General features: G+C 42.0%; 1 protein-coding gene across 1 annotated transcript in view; it reads right to left on the reverse strand.

The window, feature by feature from the left end:
- Positions 1–101: 101 nt before the first annotated feature.
- Positions 102–17,529, reverse strand: part of LOC135095771 (uncharacterized) — a 46,663-nt gene continuing 29,235 nt past the window's right edge. Inside the window, 7 exon segments of the mRNA XM_063996870.1 lie at positions 102–4,947; positions 5,133–5,373; positions 5,955–6,158; positions 7,278–7,456; positions 8,116–8,182; positions 8,184–8,294; positions 9,008–9,120. Coding sequence (XP_063852940.1) covers positions 4,355–4,947; positions 5,133–5,373; positions 5,955–6,158; positions 7,278–7,456; positions 8,116–8,182; positions 8,184–8,294; positions 9,008–9,120 — 1,508 coding nt within the window. The 3' untranslated portion in view covers positions 102–4,354.

Genomic DNA, 17,529 nt, shown 5'->3' on the forward strand with positions numbered 1-17,529 from the left:
GAGAGAGAGAGAGAGAGAGAGAGAGAGAGAGAGAGAGAGAGAGAGAGAGAGAGAGAGAGAATAAACAAAAACATGAAAACACAAAAAATAAAGAACGCAAGTCAATATTAAATTATTTTTTATTATATTTTTTGAGTTCTAAAGGGGGTACATTGTTATTTACAAAGGTATTGACGTCAGCATCAGCGGATTCCTCTATCATCATCATCATCATTATTATTATTATTATTATTATTATTTTAAACTTCCTTACTTATATACAAGCTGAACAATGGATGTCTTAGAAGTAGCGGTGAGGCACGGAATACATGTTTTTTTTTGTGTATTTTTTATATTTTTCGTTTATATGAGATGAAAACAAGCTGGCATTCCTTGTAGCTTCCCTCCTCCTCTCTCTCTCTCTCTCTCTCTCTTGTCATGAGGTTTTATCTTCTGTACTTTTCTTTCTTTTCGTTCTTCGTTGTGTTCTGTATTCTTTTCTTTCTTTTGTTTCCTCTTCTTCTTTGTGTTCGATCTTTTCTTCTTCTTTGTTGTATCTTCTCTACTTCACTCTTATTTTTTCTTGTTTCTTTCTTTTATTTTTCCATTTCCTCTCCTTCTCCAGGTCTTCTATTCTTCCTTTCTATTTTTTCTTCCATTCTTTCCTCTTCTCCATCTACTTGCTATCTCTCTCTTCCTCTCCAGTCTTCCTCCTATCTTCTCTCTCCTCTCCTTCACACACTTCTTAATATCAAGAAACATTGCATATTTTAAGTACTCCCTTTAATCCATCCTCTCTCTCCCTTTCTCTCTCTCTCCGGGATGATATAAATGAAAATAAGGCTTCGATACAATGGTAAAGGCTTTATATATATATAAGTTATGTTCGAATTGTAGCTTGCTTTCATTGCACTAAGTGGGAGCTGTGTGTGTGTGTGTGTGTGTGTGTGTGTGTGTGTGTGTGTTTTTCTATATCTATTTTTACAAGACTGAGTTTAGCTTGTTGTCTCCCTTTGTTTTAGTGTGTTTGTGTGTTTGTTTGTGTGTGCGTATTTGATATATATACATTTTCCTACTTGTTATGTATGAAACCACTCATGTATCTGTGTTTGTGTGTTTGTATAAGTGTGTGTGTGTGTGTGTGTGTGTTGCTATACATACACGACACAAACAACAAAGTCAATCCCTGATATACACACACATGTACACATTTCACCATGTATGTATTTATGTATGTATGATGTATGTATGTGTATATATATATATATATGTATGTATGTATGTATATTATATATATATGTATATATATATATTTATTTATAGATGTATGAATGCATGAATTTTATCCATCCAATCATTCTTTTTTTATACATTTTTTTCTCACTCATTCACTCACTCATGAAAAAATTAGTTTATGTGATTCTCTCTCTTTCTCACTCTCTCACTCTCTCTACAGGAATTCTACAGTTTCACTACAAGCTTATTGATTAACCTAACCTAACCTCGCCTGCCACAATGCCGAGCTTAGTGAATGAGACGAGAAAAAAAAAAAAAAAAAAAAAAAAAAAAAAAAAAAAAAAAAAAAAAAAAAGTGTGAACAAGAAATGGAGGTGAACAACACAAAAACAAGCCTGGAGTGTCACTGAGGCAAGACGATCAAAGCTGGATTATTATTATTATTACTATTATTATTATTATTATTATTACTATTTTCGTCTGTTTTTTTTCTCGTCTTTTTTTTCTGGTATTGTTTTATTAGTGCTTTTTTGTTGTTTTCTTTTTGTTTCCTACTTTCATTCATTTTTTTTGTTTTCCCTTTCGTTTTTTCTTTTCTGCTTTTCTACTGATATATTTTGTTTTTCTGCTTTTTCTCCTTTCATTTTGTTTCCTTATTCTCTTTGCTATATTTTCTTGTCTTTTACTTTCACATTTTCTTGGTTTCTCCTTTATTTACTTTCCTCCTCTACTACTTCAACATATTTTTTTTCTTTATCACACTTCCTTTCACTCATTTCCCTTTATTTTCTGTTTTTCTATCAACTTTGACAATTTCACACTTCTCTCCCATTTTCTTTGTCACAACTTTACTATCACCACTGCTGCTAGTCAAAATTAGTGCACTGCTAGTAGGAATTGCTGCCTAACTACCTGACTATTGGCTACTGTCTACGGTGTCCATACTATCCTGCTTAGAGGGGTGACACTTGTCATGTTAACTATTTCTGCTTTTTGTGTTTTGTCAGAGAAGTGTTTGGTTTGTTTGCGTTTCCTGGCCTGTGTGTTTACCTGCTTGTTTCTTCTCTCTCCTCTCTGTTTTATCATCATTATTCTTCACTATCTTCATGTTAATATCTCTTTATCTTCTTTGTTGCTTTGAATCTTTACCTGCTTATTTCTCCTCTTGCCTCTCTGTTTGTCATTATTATCTTTCATTATCTTCATCAAAATATCTCTAGCCTTCATTATTGCTATCATCTTCATTGTAACTTTCCTCACCTTTCTGTGTTTGAAGTTCCATGCTTATTTCTCCCATCCTCATTATCATTCACTATCTTCATAATTTCCCTCACCTTCTCTCACTGGCCCTCACTTCATCATAGCTTCTCTCACCTTCTCTCAATCCTTTGCTTTAAATTTTTGTTTTTTTCCCCTTGAAGCAAACCAAACACAAACAGTAGTATTAGTATTAGTAGTAGTAGTAGTAGTAGTAGTAGTAGTAGCAACAGTAGTAGTAGTAGCAGTAGTAGGATTAATGTTATTACTTATATTTTCAAGTTTATCATATTTTTTTTATGTAGTTTTGTTTTGAGTATAGTGGAGCATTGTGTGAGCATATTGGCATTACAGAGGCAAGTGGTGTGCCTATAAACACTATTTCTGTTCTTCTTTTTTTTTTTGTCATTTTCATACTCTATACTTACTTTCAGCTCTTTTTTCTAGCTTTTTCTTTTCTTTCTGTTCTCTTTTCATTGTTTTTTCCTTCTTTTCCTTCTTTCTGTCTTGTTTTCATTTTTTGTGTGTGTTTGTTTTCTATTTCTATCCCTTCAGCTTCACTTTTTTTCCTGCATTTTCTTATTTTTCTTTTCTACCAATTTTAGCTATTATTGCAATTCTCTCTTCTCACTCTTGTAATATTTCCCTATTTCCTTCTTCCAATCAAGTATTCCCCCCCATTCTCTAATCAATTCCATCATTTACTGCATTCTCTCCTTATTTTCACCATCCAATATATTTTTCTATCTTTTCTGTCCCCTCTCACCTTCCTTAACTCTGGTCTATGGCACACACATGCACACACACACACACACACACACACACACACACACACACACACACACACACACACACACACAATGTTATCTATACTATATCACTTTACTTGTCTCACTGTCCTTGTTCACACATCTGCCATTCACCTCTGTTCGTTGTTCAGGCTGCCACATTAAACCTCCCTTCACTCTCTCTCTCGTTTCTGTTCTTCCTACAGGCTTACAATTCAGTGTTTAAGTTATCTTTCAGCTGACTGTTTTCTTCTTCTTGGGTAGGTGGGTATGTAGTGGGTTTGCTGGTTTTGAGTGAGTTATGGGTTGTGTCTTCAAGGTTACGATGACCTGATGGTATTTTCATTTCTAGTCTTATAAATTTTGCAGCTTTTTCTTCTTATTCTTCTTGTTGGAGGTTTGAAAGGTAGTTTTTCAGTTTCTTCAGCTTTGTGTCTTGTCTTCCCAGCAAACTGGAGGAATTACTGGTTTGACCAAGAGTTTTGCAGTTCCTTCAGCTTTGTGTCTGGTCCAGTTTGAGTGATAGTTTTCTAGTTTTTCCAGGCTTAAAAATCGTTCAAGTTTTATATTTTCTTTCCAGTTCTCCAAATCTCTCCATCTTTGTACTTTTCTTCCTAACAAACTAGAAAGACTCTTGGAGGTCTGAGTGATAGTTTTTCAGTTCCTCCAGCCTCCAAATCCTTCCAGCTTTGTTTCTTGTTTTCTAGCAAACTGACTTATATTGGAGGTGTGACACAGTTTTCCAGCTCCCCCAATCCTCCAAATCTTTCTTTCTTGATAAGTGAAAGGGACTTGTGTCAGTTGTCTCTTAGTGAACTACTGGAGCTGTGGTCTGGGAGACAAAGTATATTGCAAGGAGACAGCCACATGTAGGCCTGCTGTCTTTCTATTGCTTTCCCTTTGGTTGGTGGGTTGTGGTGCTGTATCTCACTAACTTGTTCACTTGTCTCTTCCTAGCAAACCATGAATGGCCACAGGAGGTGTGACGGGTGTCTGGGAGCAGTACGTCTTGAAGGGACAGCCGCGTGTATGCCTGCTGGCTTTCTGCGGCTTCCCTTTGGTTTGCAGGTTGTGATGTATAGCTCTGTCTTCTCTCAGCAGACTACTGGAGGTGTGGTGGCTAGGTGTAGACACAATACATCAAGGGGCAGCCGTGTGTGGGCCTGGTGGCTTCCTCCAGCGCCCCTTGGTTCACACGGTGCAGGTTGCGGCGCCAGAGTCAAGTGAGGCAGGGTTCCGATGATCTGTGTGGCAGCAGTGGTGTGGCGGGCGGCGGCGGTGGTGGTGGCACAGGTAACGTCCCAAAGGTCACGAGTGCGGTATGACCTGCGTGGCCTCACCCGGTGATTGGTATGACCTCGGGCTGTCTGACGGGCGGATCGCCGCCTTCCTCCATGAGGAACGCCCCGTCGTCCTCCAGCGATTTCTTGGAGGCAGTCTTGGCGGAGGCGGGTGGAGGCGGTGGACAGCGTGGCGGCGGAGGCGGTGGGCTGGCTCAGTCTGTCGTCGCTGCTCCACTTCCCCCCCAGGCTGTCCTCGCTGCTGCCCACGCCATTCAGGTCGGCCTGTGGCGCCGGCTCATCCGTGGAGGAGGACAGGTTGGACGGCGACTTGGCCAGCGTCTCCGTCATCTGCTGCACTGTGGCTGCTGCTGTGGCCTCCCGCAGGCTGCCTGGCTCCATGTCCACTGTGGCGGGGCAAGGGGGAGTCAGTGCAAGTGTGACCAGACACAGGAAAGTGCACTGGTATGACAGAAACACACACACACACACACACACACACACACACACACACACACACACACACACACACACACACACACACACACACACACACAGATCCAAACACCCTGGGAACAGGCCAGACACTCACTGCAGGGCTTGAGAACCAGCTCCTTCAGGATATCAGAGAGGGAGATGATGCCCACAACTCTGTCCTTCTCGTCCACCACCACCAGCCTGTGCACCTCGGCCCTCACGATCCTCTCCATGATGGTGCCCAGGGTCTCCTGCAGCGTGCACCGGTGGACCTGCTCGAACCACTCGTTGCGGTACTCGTTGGCCTTGCGCAGGGTGACGTCCAGGTTGCTGTATGTCCCCTCGGCAGCCAGGTTCTGTTGAGTTGTTTGGTTGTTAGGTGGGTGTGGGAGAGAAGGAAGGGGAGAGACAGAACCACTAGCATTGTTTGGTGGATAAGGGAGGGAGAGAGGGAGGCTGAGAGGGACCAACTAACACTACTACTACTATTACTGCTCCCCATTACTGACTGACTTACTGATGCCACCAAACTAACCCTCTCACAACCACAGCTATTGCTTAAACCTTACTAATTGTCCTCTAACTCTCTCTTTCACACACACACACACACACACACACACACTAAACTGTCTGCTGCGTCTAACACCAGCTTCTGCAAAACCTAACTTAACCTACCAATGCCCCAGACACTCACAATGACATCAAACTTTACAGAGACATCCACCGAGGTCTTACGTAACCTAACATCACACCATGCAAACTTCAACTTAACCTAATCTAACACCACTCCTCTACCACGCCCCCAGACACTGACAGACATTCACTACCTATTACTATTACTACTACTACTACCCGTAACAGCATACAAGACACTCACATAGACTTCCATCGGCATCTACCTAACCTAACCTAATGCAACATCACCCCAGGCACTCACAATGACATCAAACTTTGCATAGATGTCCACCAGCTTGCCGTCTGCGTCCACGATGGGCAGCGCTGAAATCCGGCGCTCCACGAACTTATTGAGGGCCTGGATAATTAACGTGTCCTCCCGCGCTGTCTCAATGTTGTTGTAGGTACCAATGTCCATCTCCTTCAGGGGTTTGTGGAGTATAGAAGGTTTGGGCAGCTCATTGATCTGTACAGGGAGGGAGAGAGTGAGTGAGTGAGTGAGTGAGTGAGTGAGTGAGTGAGTGAGTGATTTCTTTCTCTTTCTTTTTATGTGAGGGGAGAGAAAGAAATAAGGGGAGGAGTGGAAAGGAAAGAAAAAAAAGGTGTGTGTGTGTGTGTGTGTGTGTGTGTGTGTGTGTGTGTGTGTGTGTGTGTGTGTGTGTGTGTGTGTGTGTGTGTGTGTGTGTGTGTGTGTGTGATGGGAGGGGAAGTGAAGGGGTGAATAAGTTTGCTGGTGAGTGAATGTGTGTGTCTTTGAAGGAGTGAGACAATAATTTAGCTAGTGAGTCTGTGTGTGTGCATGCATGTGTGAGTGAGTGAATGAATAAGTTTCCTGGTGAATGTGTGTGTGTGTGTGTGTGTGTGTGTGTGTGTGTGTGTGTGTGTGTGTGTGTGTGTGTGTGTGTGTGTGTGTGTGTGAGAGGGAGTAGGGCAATAATCTAGCTAATGAGTCGGTGTGTGTGAGTGAGTGTGAGTGAATGAGTTTGCTGGTGAGTCAGTGAATAAATGAGGGAACTTTCTTTTCTTTCTTTCATTTTCTTTTTTATGCAAGAGGAGAGAGAGAAAAGTAAAGGAAGAAATGGAAAGGAAAGGGAAAAAAGAGAGGAAAGGAAGGAAAAGGTTTTGGAAAGGATAGCATGTAGAAGGAAAAGATTATGGAGGGGAGGGATTTAAATGGAGGAGGAGGACGAGGAGGAGAGGGGGGAAGAGGGAGAGGATGGGATTAATGATGAAAGAGGAACAGGAAGAGAGGAGAAAAGAGGAGAAAGAGGAGGAGAAAATGGAATAAAAATAAAGACAAGAAAGATAACAAAGAAACAAAATAATGAGAGAAAGAGATTAAAAATGAAAAGGAAGGAGAAGGAGGAAGATGAGGACAAGGAATAGGAGAAAGAAAAAAAAGGAAAAAAAAAGGCTGAAAAAAGAGATAAAAAAAAAGCAAGTAAAACAAAAAAAGGGGAAGGAATTGAAGGGAGAAGAGAAAAATAAAAAAAAGTCTTAAAGAAAAACATGAAAAAATAGAAAGAAAGAAAGAGAAAAGAAAGAGAGAAAAAAGGATAGAACACACACACACACACACACGTACATAGAGATAGAGAAACTTGAGAATCCGCTTATGGGTGACAATGTAGAGCACGTTGCCAGTGGCCGGGTCGATGACAGGCAGACGATGGATCTTGTGGTGGATGAGGGAGCGGATGGCCACGTACAGAGACTCATCGGGCCGGATGCTGATCAACGGCCGCGCCTCGTCCTTCAACACAGCTGTGAGTGCAGGGGAGGTGAGGTTAGGGAGAGATGAGGTTAGGTCACTGGTTGAAATGTGGAAGGTTAGGCCAGGAAGAAGAAGTGAGGTAAGGAAGAAGAGGAAGACATGAGGTTAGGGTGGGTTAGAAGAGGAAGAGATGAGGTAAGGAAGAGGAGGAAGACATGAGGTTAGGTTGGTTTAGATGAGGAAGAGATGAGGCAAGGAAGAAGAGGAAGACATGAGGTTAGTTAGATTGGGTTAGATGAGGAAGAGATGAGGCAAGGAAGAAGAGGAAGACATGAGGTTAGGGTGGGTTAGAAGAGGAAGAGATGAGGTAAAGAAGAAGAGGAAGACATGAGGTTAGTTAGATTGGGTTAGATGAAGAGATGAGGCAAGGAAGAAGAGGAAGACATGAGGTTAGGGTGGGTTAGAAGAGGAAGAGATTATGTTAGATTAGGAAGAGGAGGCGAAAGACAAGAGGTGAGGTTAGGTTAGGCAAGATTAGGAAGAGAAACAGATGAAGTTAGATTAGAGAAACACAAAACACAGAGAACAAACAGAGAGAGACACCACACTACTCCTTGAGGAACCCCACCCCACAGACTCACTCCACACCATAAAACCCTCCCACCCTCTCATACTCCCTCACCACCCTGCCACCCTCTCCCCTACTCACTCCTCCAGGTTTCAAGTCGATGATCTTCCAGCTCCTCCATCTTGCGGTTAGGGGAGTTGTAGAGAATTCTGAAGGATGCGGATGAAGTCTGTGATGGTGAGCATGCCCACAAACTGCTGGCGGGCGGAGTCCCAGAGAGGTGCTGCCCTGACGCCATTGTACACCAGCGCGAAGAAGGCCTGAGGGAGGAGAGGTGGTGAGGGAAGAGGTGGTGAGTAACTGGTAGGGGCACAGGGACATAGGGGAGGGACTAAGAGTGGTAGGAGGCAGATGGAGGATAGAGAAATAATGAAGAAAAATGATGACAGCAGCAGAAGGAAGAGAGGGATAAGAAGGAATGACAGAAGAGAAAATGGAAGAGATAGAAGAGACTGGATAAAACAAAGAAATGGGTGAGAGGCTGGCACGTATAAGGAAGGAAATAGAAGGAAGGGGAGAAGAGGAAACAGAAAATGGATATAGACTGGATAAACAGAGAGATGGGTAGAGATGGGTGCAGGGACTGACATGTAGAGAGGAGAAAAATTATTAAAGGAGTGATAGAAGGAAGATGAAGATAAGAAACAAAAGAGAGATAGAGGAAATGATGAAAGAAGTGATATACGACCACAGAAGAGATAAGGTAAAGAAAGAAGGGAGATGGGAGGAACAAATGATAGGAAGACAATGGATGAGGAAATGATAGGAAATGATAAAAGGGAAGACAAATAGGGTAGTGAAAGAAGGGAAGAGAGATACAAGGAAATAATGGATAAGAAAATAATAAAAGGAGTGATAAATTAATGCTAGGAAGACACAGGATAAAAGAAATGATAACACACACACACACACACACACCCTTACACCCCTCTCTCTCTCTCTCTCTCTCTTCTCTCTCTCTCTCTCTCTCTACCTTCTTGACCTGCAGACGAGTATCGAACACGACCAGCTTAGCACTAATGGGAATGAGGTCGTATGTTTGGTGAAACTTGAAGAATTTAACGAAGATCTGTGTCTCGTCCTCCTCTGTGGGTAGAGAGAGACAGGGTTAGTGGTGACAGAGAGAGAGAGAGAGAGAGGAGAGAGAGGAGAGAGAGAGAGAGAGAGAGAGAGAGGAGAGAGAGAGAGAGAGAGAGGAGAGAGAGAGAGAGAGAGAGAGAGAGAGAGAGAGGAGAGAGAGAGAGAGAGAGAGAGAGAGAGAGAGAATGGGTAGACAAAAAAAAAAAAAACTTACAAGGAGAGAGATAAATAAGGTGAATAGAAGAGAATGAAGAAAAGGAGAATGGAATAAATGAAAATAAAGCTACAAAAAACGATATGAAGAAAAATAAGCGGAAAAAAAAAAAAAAAATAAAAAAATAAATAAATAAAAAATAAATAAAATAAATAAATAAATAAATAAAGGAAATAAATGAAAATAAATAAATAAAACTGAAAAATAAGTACGAGAAAAAGAATACAAAATAACAACAACAACAAACAACAAACAAACAAGCAAACAAACAAACAACCTTCATAACTAAATCAAATCTAACACTTTATATAAAACTTCCCTGACCTGAACTGACTTGACCTGACCTGACCTGAAGAGACATACAGAAACAATAATCTTCACCATCAACTAGTATGTATGTACGTATGTATGTATGTACAGCGGATACACACACACACACACACACACACACACACACACACACACACACACACACACACACCTGAGTCACTTTAATTTCATGGCCAATAAAAACAACTTCTATTTCTTTCACCAGGAGGAGGAGGAAGAAAAGAAGGAAGGAGGAAGGAAGAAGAGGAAGAGGAAGTGGAGGAGGGGAGGGAGGAGGAGGAGGAGGAGGAGGAGGAGGAGGAGGAGGAGGAGGAGGATTTGGCATGGTCTTCCCTTCACCACCTTCACCACCACCACTGACATGCCAAGCCAGTGACAGCAGAGGAGGAGGAGGAGGAGGAGGAGGAGGAGGAGGAGGAGGAGGAGGAGGAGGAGGAGGAGGAGGAGAACGACATACCCTTTCCTCTCCTCTCCCTCTCTCCTTTTCACCACACAGAAAAAAAGAAAAAGATAAATAAAAACAAATAAATAAAAAAAAAAATCTTGTTCTTCACCTGTTTGTTTTGGTGCCAAGCGAGGTCACAGTGACACAGGGGTGGGTTGGGTGGGGGGTCACAGTGGTCATAGGGAACACGAGAGGGCCAAATCTTGGGTGTGCGTGTGCGTGTGCGTGTGCGTGTGCGTGTGTGTGTGTGTGTTGAGTTCCTTAAAAATTCACAAAATAGTTTTTCTTTTTACCTTCATTTCTCGATTTATTTATTCATTTATTCTTATTTTTTCTGTCTTCAGGTTTTTTGATTTAGTCTGCCCATAAAGTTGCTAAGAGCTCGTTTTCTTTAATGTTTTATCTCTGGTACATCTTTATCTATATCAAAATTGAATTAACGAGGCTTCTTTTTTCTTTTCTTCTAGTTTGAAAAAATGTCATTAACATCTGCTTTTGTGTGCTCTTGAAGTTACCCAGATCTCGTTTTCTTTGGGTTCTCATCTCTGGTACATCTTCATCTATATAAGAATTAAATACACTAACTCTTTTTCTTTTCTTCTTAGTTTGAAGAGGTCATTAACTTGTTTACTTTTGTCTGCCCTTGAAGTTACCCGGAGTTCGTTTTCTTTGTGTTCTCATCCCTGGCACATCTTTACCTATATTATAAGAATTAAATATATGAACCATTTCTTTTCTCCTTTGTTTCAAAAGGTCAACTTATTTGCTTTTGTGTCCCTCTGAAAGTCAAACAAAGCTTTTTTTTTTTTACTATCTATGGCACATCCTTAATTATATCAAAATTGACTGAACGCGCGTTATTATTATTATTATTATTATTATTATTATTATTATTATCATTATTGTTCGTCTCAACTTAAATAATGACTAGCTTGTTTGTTTTTGTTCAACGTAAAAGTTAAGCAGAGTTCGTTTTCTTTGTGTCTGAAGCATCTTGATATATTAAAAATAACAGCGAGACTTACAATTATTTTTATCATTACTATTACTATTTTTAACCACCATAGTTTAAAATAATAACTTATGTCTGCTTTTGTTCAACCTTAAAGTCAACCTCAATTCGTTTTCTTCACGTTCTCATTTCTGGCACATAAGTTATATTGACTGAATGGGCTTCCTATTATTATTATTATTATTATTATTATTATTATTATTATTCGTCTTAGTTCAAAGCTTTACTGGTTCATTTGCTTTTGTCCATCCTTAGCTAACTCTCTCTCTCTCTCTCTCTCTCTCTCTCTCTCTCTCTCTCTCTCTCTCTCTCTCTCTCTCTCTCTCTCTCTCTCTCTCTATTTAATTCTCTCTTGCTTCCTTTATCCCCATCTTCTGCTTTTCATCTTCCATTTCTTTCTTTCCTTACCATCTTTCGTTTTTGTTTCTCTTCTTCCTGTTCTTCCCAATTTTCGTTTGTTTTCCTTTCCTTCCTTCCTCTTTTTCTTTCTTATTCCTTCGTTTTCTTTCCTACTTTTCTCTGCACTTTACAATTCGATAAACCAGGAATTTACACCTCTTTTCTTCCTCCTCCTCCTCCTTTTCCTCTTCCTCTTCCTCTTCGACTCACACCACTCCAGCCTTTGTTGTGGGGGTGGTCGGAAATACCCAGAGAGAGAGAGAGAGAGAGAGAGAGAGAGAGAGAGAGAGAGAGAGAGAGAGAGAGAGAGAGAGAGAGAGAGAGAGAGAGAGAGAGAGAGAGAGAGAGAGAGAGAGAAACGAGGAATGAAAGGGAAGAATGAAGAGAAGAGAAAATATATTTGTTGTCGTTGTTGTTGTTGCTGCTGGAGGAGGAGGAGGAGGAGGAGGAGGAGGAGGAGGAGGAGGAGGAGGAGGAGGAGGAGGAGCCTGTATGTCTGTCTATCTGTCTGTCTGATAACTCAAGCAACAAAATTAACATAAGTAGTAATAATATATATAAGAGAGAGAGAGAGAGAGAGAGAGAGAGAGAGAGAGAGAGAGAGAGAGAGAGAGAGAGAGAGAGAGAGAGAGAGAGAGAGAGAGAGAGAGAGAGAGAATGCTGGCAGTGTGTGTGTGTGTGTGTGTGTGTGTGTGTGTGTGTGTGTGTGTGTGTGTGTGTGTGTGTGTGTGTGTGTGTGTGTGTGTGTGTGTGTGTGTGTGTGTGTGTGTTGATGGGGCCTCCACGTGCATTAGTGAATAAAATTGCCCTGAATGAAAGTTTTCTCAGCCAATATTGTTGCTAGAAACTGTACACACACACACACACACACACACACACACACACACACACACACACACACACACACACACACACACACACACACACACACACACACACACACACAGCAATTCCTTTGATCTATTCTCTCTCTATTGTTTTCATTATTCTCTCTCTCTCTCTCTCTCTCTCTCTCTCTCTCTCTCTCTCTCATCTGCATAAAGATATATTTTTATTGTAAATAGGAAGGAATATTTTCTGTAACGTTATTGAAAACTTGGAAACTCTCTCTCTCTCTCTCTCTCTCTCTCTCTCTCTCTCTCTCTCTCTCTCTCTCTCTTTCTTTCTCTCTCCTATGCAATACGTCCGTGAGAATAAGACCAAGGAAAAGGTAACAGAGAGAGAGAGAGAGAGAGAGAGAGAGAGAGAGAGAGAGAGAGAGAGAGAGAGAGAGAGAGAGAGAGAGAGAGAGAGAGAGAGAGAGAGAGAGAGAGAGAGAGAGAGAGTCAGATGAGACAAACAGAGGTCAAGAAGTGATGCCAAACGGTCAGACAGGGCAAAGAGAGGGGCATCATAACTGTGTGTGTGTGTGTGTGTGTGTGTGTGTGTGTGTGTGTGTGTGTGTGTGTGTGTGTGTGTGTGTGTGTGTGTGTGTGTGTGTGTGTGTGTGTGTGTGTGTGGCTCAGTTTTGTTTACTCAGGTATTTGTGTTGTGTTTGTTTGTTTGTTTGCTTTCTCTCTCTCTCTCTCTCTCTCTCTCTCTCTCTCTCTCTCTCTCTCTCTCTCCTGGCAGCATTCACAAAGCAGTATTTTAACTTTCTCTTCATCTCTCTCTTTCATTTGTGGTATGCGAGGCGAGAAACACAGGAAGGAAGGAAGGAAGGAAGGAAGGAAGGAAGGAAGGAAGGAAGGAAGGAAGGAAGGAAGGGAAAGAAAGGGAAGGAGGGAAGGGAAAAAGGAAGGAGAGAAATGAGTAAATAAAAATATACTGATAAAAAGAAAAACAGAAATTAGCCGATAAAACACACACGATGTAAAATAAATAAATAAATAAATAAATAAATAAATAAATAAATACATAAATAAAAATAACACGATATATATATAAAAAAATAAATAAACAAATAAAATGAAACAAAAAAATAGAAAAGAATAAAATGTAACTAAAGGAACAGTGGGCGGCAACTGTAAGGAAACTTTTAGCCTGAAGGAAAGGAGCAGTTGTGGTAAAACGCGCAGGATGAAAGCGGTAATTTGGGCAGCGCACTTACCAGATGAGACCCCCGTTGTGGCGCGCGTGCTACTACTACTATTATTATTATTATTATTATTATTGTTATTATTATTATTATTGATCTATTTTCTTTAGTTATTTATTTATATTTCCTTTATTTTTATTTTATTTATTAATTTTGTATGTTTATTGAAGTATTTTTTTTTTCAATTTTTCTTTTTCTTCCTTTTTTTCTGCTAGTTTCATATTCCACGAAGTTCCCAACACTCAATATGTTACTACTACTACTACTACTACTACTACTACTACTACTACTACTGCTACTACGACGACGCTCTGCACCATAATAATCCTAGTGACACTTCAAAAACCTTCAAAAATTAACCTCATTTGCTTTACGTCTGTCACTCTTCATGACAATATTGCTTTTGGTCGTTGTTGTTGTTGTTGTTGTTGTTGTTGTTGTTGTTGTGTTAATTTTCCGCTTCTCTATAGACGTACCTCTCAGCTAAACACGCCTAAGTAAAGTGTACAGTCCAGAATCCACTTCCCGTTTTCTTTACGTATTGGCACCTGAATGGGCCTTCTTTTCATTCCTTTTCGTTGTCCTTGGCCAGTGTCCCTCTTACATAAACACTCAATGAATTTACACTTTCTCTCACCCCTAATTCTGTCCACCTCCCTACTGCAAGAGTTAACCAATACTCTTAACCTCTCACTTATATTCTGTCCACCTCTCTAATGCAAGCGTTAACCAATATCCCTAATCTTTCACTCCTTTTCCGTCCACCTCCCTAACGCAAGAGTTAACCAGTATTCTCAGTCTTTCACCCCTATTGCAAGAGTTAACCAGTGCTCTCAGTCTCTCACCACTATTCTATCCGTCTCCCTAATGCAAGAGTTAACCAGTATTCTCAATCTCTCACCACTATTCTGTCCACCTCCCTAATGCAAGAGTTAACTAGTATTCTCAGTCTTTCACCCCTAATGCAAGAGTTAATCAGTATTCTCAATGTTTCACCCTACTGCAAGAGTTAACCAGTATTCTCAGTCTTTCACCCCTATTGCAAGAGTTAACCAGTATTCTCAATGTTTCACCCTTAATGCAAGAGTTAACCAGTACTCTCAACCTCTCACTCATATGCTGTCCACCTTCCTAATGCAAGCGTTAACCAATACTCTCAATCTTTCACCCCTATTGTGCCCACTCAGTCATCCATCCCACTGGCAGCAGAGTCGTAGGAACAAAGGCAAACAAAGAAGGCTACAAGATGCGACGTACAAGTGCCACACCCTGTATAAACCAATCAATTTATCCCCACCTTTCACACCCATGCATAAATATCTAAGTCACCAAGCTCCCTGATGACTGAGCACCACCCAGACCAGACCAGGCAGAGCACCCAGTACCAGCTTACCTCTGATGGTGCTAAGGAACTCCTCCGCGTCTGACTTACATACGGGCTCAAACACCTTGATCATGGACAGAGGGTACACCGCTTCGTCCTCGTCCAGGTGAGGCGTGAGGTAATTGCTATACGTATAGAGACACAGGGACATGGTGTCTGGCGGGGCACGTCACGGCACAGGGGAGGGTCTCTCTCAGGGCACGTGTGGTTGCTTTGGCTTGTCTTGGGGTCACTCTGGGTCAGTTTGGGGTCATTTTGGGCCACTTAAACTGTTTTTGGGTCACTTAAAGGTTTTTTTTTTTTTGTTCTTTGGGTCACTCTGAGTTTTGGGCTCGTCTTTGGGTCACTTGTGGGGTGTTTGGCTCAGTGGGGTCACTCTGGTATGTCTGGGGTCACTTTGGTATGTCTGGGGTCACTCGGAGGTCTCTGGGGTCACTTTGGTATGTCTGGGGTCACTCGGAGGTCTCTGGGGTCACTTTGGTATGTCTGGGGTCACTCTCTAGAGGTCTCTGGAGTCACTTTGGTATGTTTGGGGTCACTTTGGTATGTCTGGGGTCATTCGGAGGTCTCTGGGGTCACTTTGGTATGTCTGGGGTCACTCAGAGGTCTCTGGGGTCACTTAAGGGTCTTTGGGGTCACTTATGATCTCTGGCGTCACCTTCGTGTTACTTTGGGGTCACTTTAGGGTCACCTTGAGGTCACCTGGCACTGCACGGGTGGCACTGTCTAGGCATCCACTCTGGTACGCACAAGTTACAATGACACTTTTTTCTCGTGTGTCTCTTTCTGTCTAGTAATATTTTTTTTTGTAAGTACTTCCTTCTATTTTTTTCTTTTGTGTCCGTCTATAATTTGTCGTTACAGTTTTCGTTGTAAGTGACGTCTGTTACTTGTATTTTTACCCCCTAAGTGTCTTTTATTTATTTTTTTTTTATCTTTCTCTAAGTGCCCCCCCTTTTTATTTATTTTAAGTGACTTTTTTTTTAAGTGCACCTCTATAATTTCCAGTTATTTCTTTTCTTCCAATTTTATTTCTACTTTCTTTCAAAGTTTCCTGTACGATTCAGTGGCAACTTCTTTCTTTTTCTAACTTCCTTTTCAGTGACAAGTTCTCTTTGCTCTTTTTTTTCCAGTTTGAAGCGTTCCTTTACGATTTCCAGATATTTTTCCCTTTTTCCTGTAGTTTTTGCTTTTTTTTTGCTTTGCTCCTTTAGTTTTTGCTTTCCTGTAGTTTTGCTTTAGTTTGCTCCCGTCACACGAGGCATTTGGTCATCACGTCAGGGCGGGGAGGCGAGTGGTGGCGGTGCGTGGCGGGGCAGCCTTATCCATTGTCCCTGTGTGTCATGATACCCTGCAAGCCACGCCAGGCAGCGGGGTGCGGAGGGCAGGCACTGGCTACGTAGGGCGAGGGAAGGCTAAGTGTGCCACGAATACGACAGGTACTAGGCAGGTGATGCTAGGTTAGGTGCCACTAGTAGGTTAGGTTAGGTTAGGTTAGGTTAGGGTTGAGTGCCATGGTAAAGGAGGTACTAGTAAGGTCAGGTTTACAGTGCCACGAGTAATATAGGCACTGGGTATGTCAGATTAGGTTGAGTGCCACTAGAAGAATAGGCAATGGGTTGGTGAGATGAGTGCCACGAGGGGAGGTACTGCCAAGGTTAGATTAATAGGTGCCACGTGCAGGGGTAGGTTAATGAGTGCCACGTGACAGCCTACTCTCCTTGTGTCCTGCTTTGTGATTGGCACTCTTCAGGTTAGAGGTGGCACTGTCTGTGAGTCTTTTATTGTGGCACTGTTCATCTCCTTAGCTTGATGTTGGGCCTTTAAAGATGCGCTTCTATTTTGCAAAGGCTGGCACTGTTGAGATGGCTTTTTTTTTATTTATTTTTTTTATCTTAGTGGCACTCCTTATCTTTTTAGTGGGCCTTTAAACATGACTCTTATATTGATAGGCACTGCTATGATGGCCCTCTTCGTTACCTTAGTTCCTCTCAGCTGGCACTGTTGCTGTCCCTTTAAAAATGGCTGTCTTATTTAGCGAGGCACTGTTAATACGCCCCCGTCAGCGTGGCACTTCTCCTTTATGGCACTATCAAAATGGCCCTGTCAATCTTTCTATTCTGAAAGGATGACTATTATAAACTTGGCCCTCTCAGCGTGGCACTTCACCTTTATGGCACTCTTGATGTGGCTCTCCCAGCGTGGCACTCCTGGCACTATTAAAATGGCCCTGTCAGTCTTTGTATTCTGAAGGGATGATTATTATAACTTGGCCCTCTCCTTTAAGGCACTGTCAATATGGCCATCTCGGCGTGGCACTGTTAACATAGTGGCCCTCTTAGCTCCCTTACTCCACTGACAATGGCCCTCTCAGACTCCCTCAAAGCAGCACTGGCACTGTTATGGCACCTGTCTTGGCATGGCAGGGCGTTCAGTGCCAGGTGAGCGCCACACACGGCACTGCAGCACACCTGCGGCACCTGAGCACACCACCTGGCCCCCGTGTCACTGCCCCCACCGCTACAACCAAGTGTAGGTCGTGTGGCGCAGGTCA

Source organism: Scylla paramamosain, unplaced genomic scaffold (assembly GCF_035594125.1).
Source record: "Scylla paramamosain isolate STU-SP2022 unplaced genomic scaffold, ASM3559412v1 Contig1, whole genome shotgun sequence".
NCBI classification, from domain to species: Eukaryota; Metazoa; Arthropoda; class Malacostraca; order Decapoda; family Portunidae; genus Scylla; species Scylla paramamosain.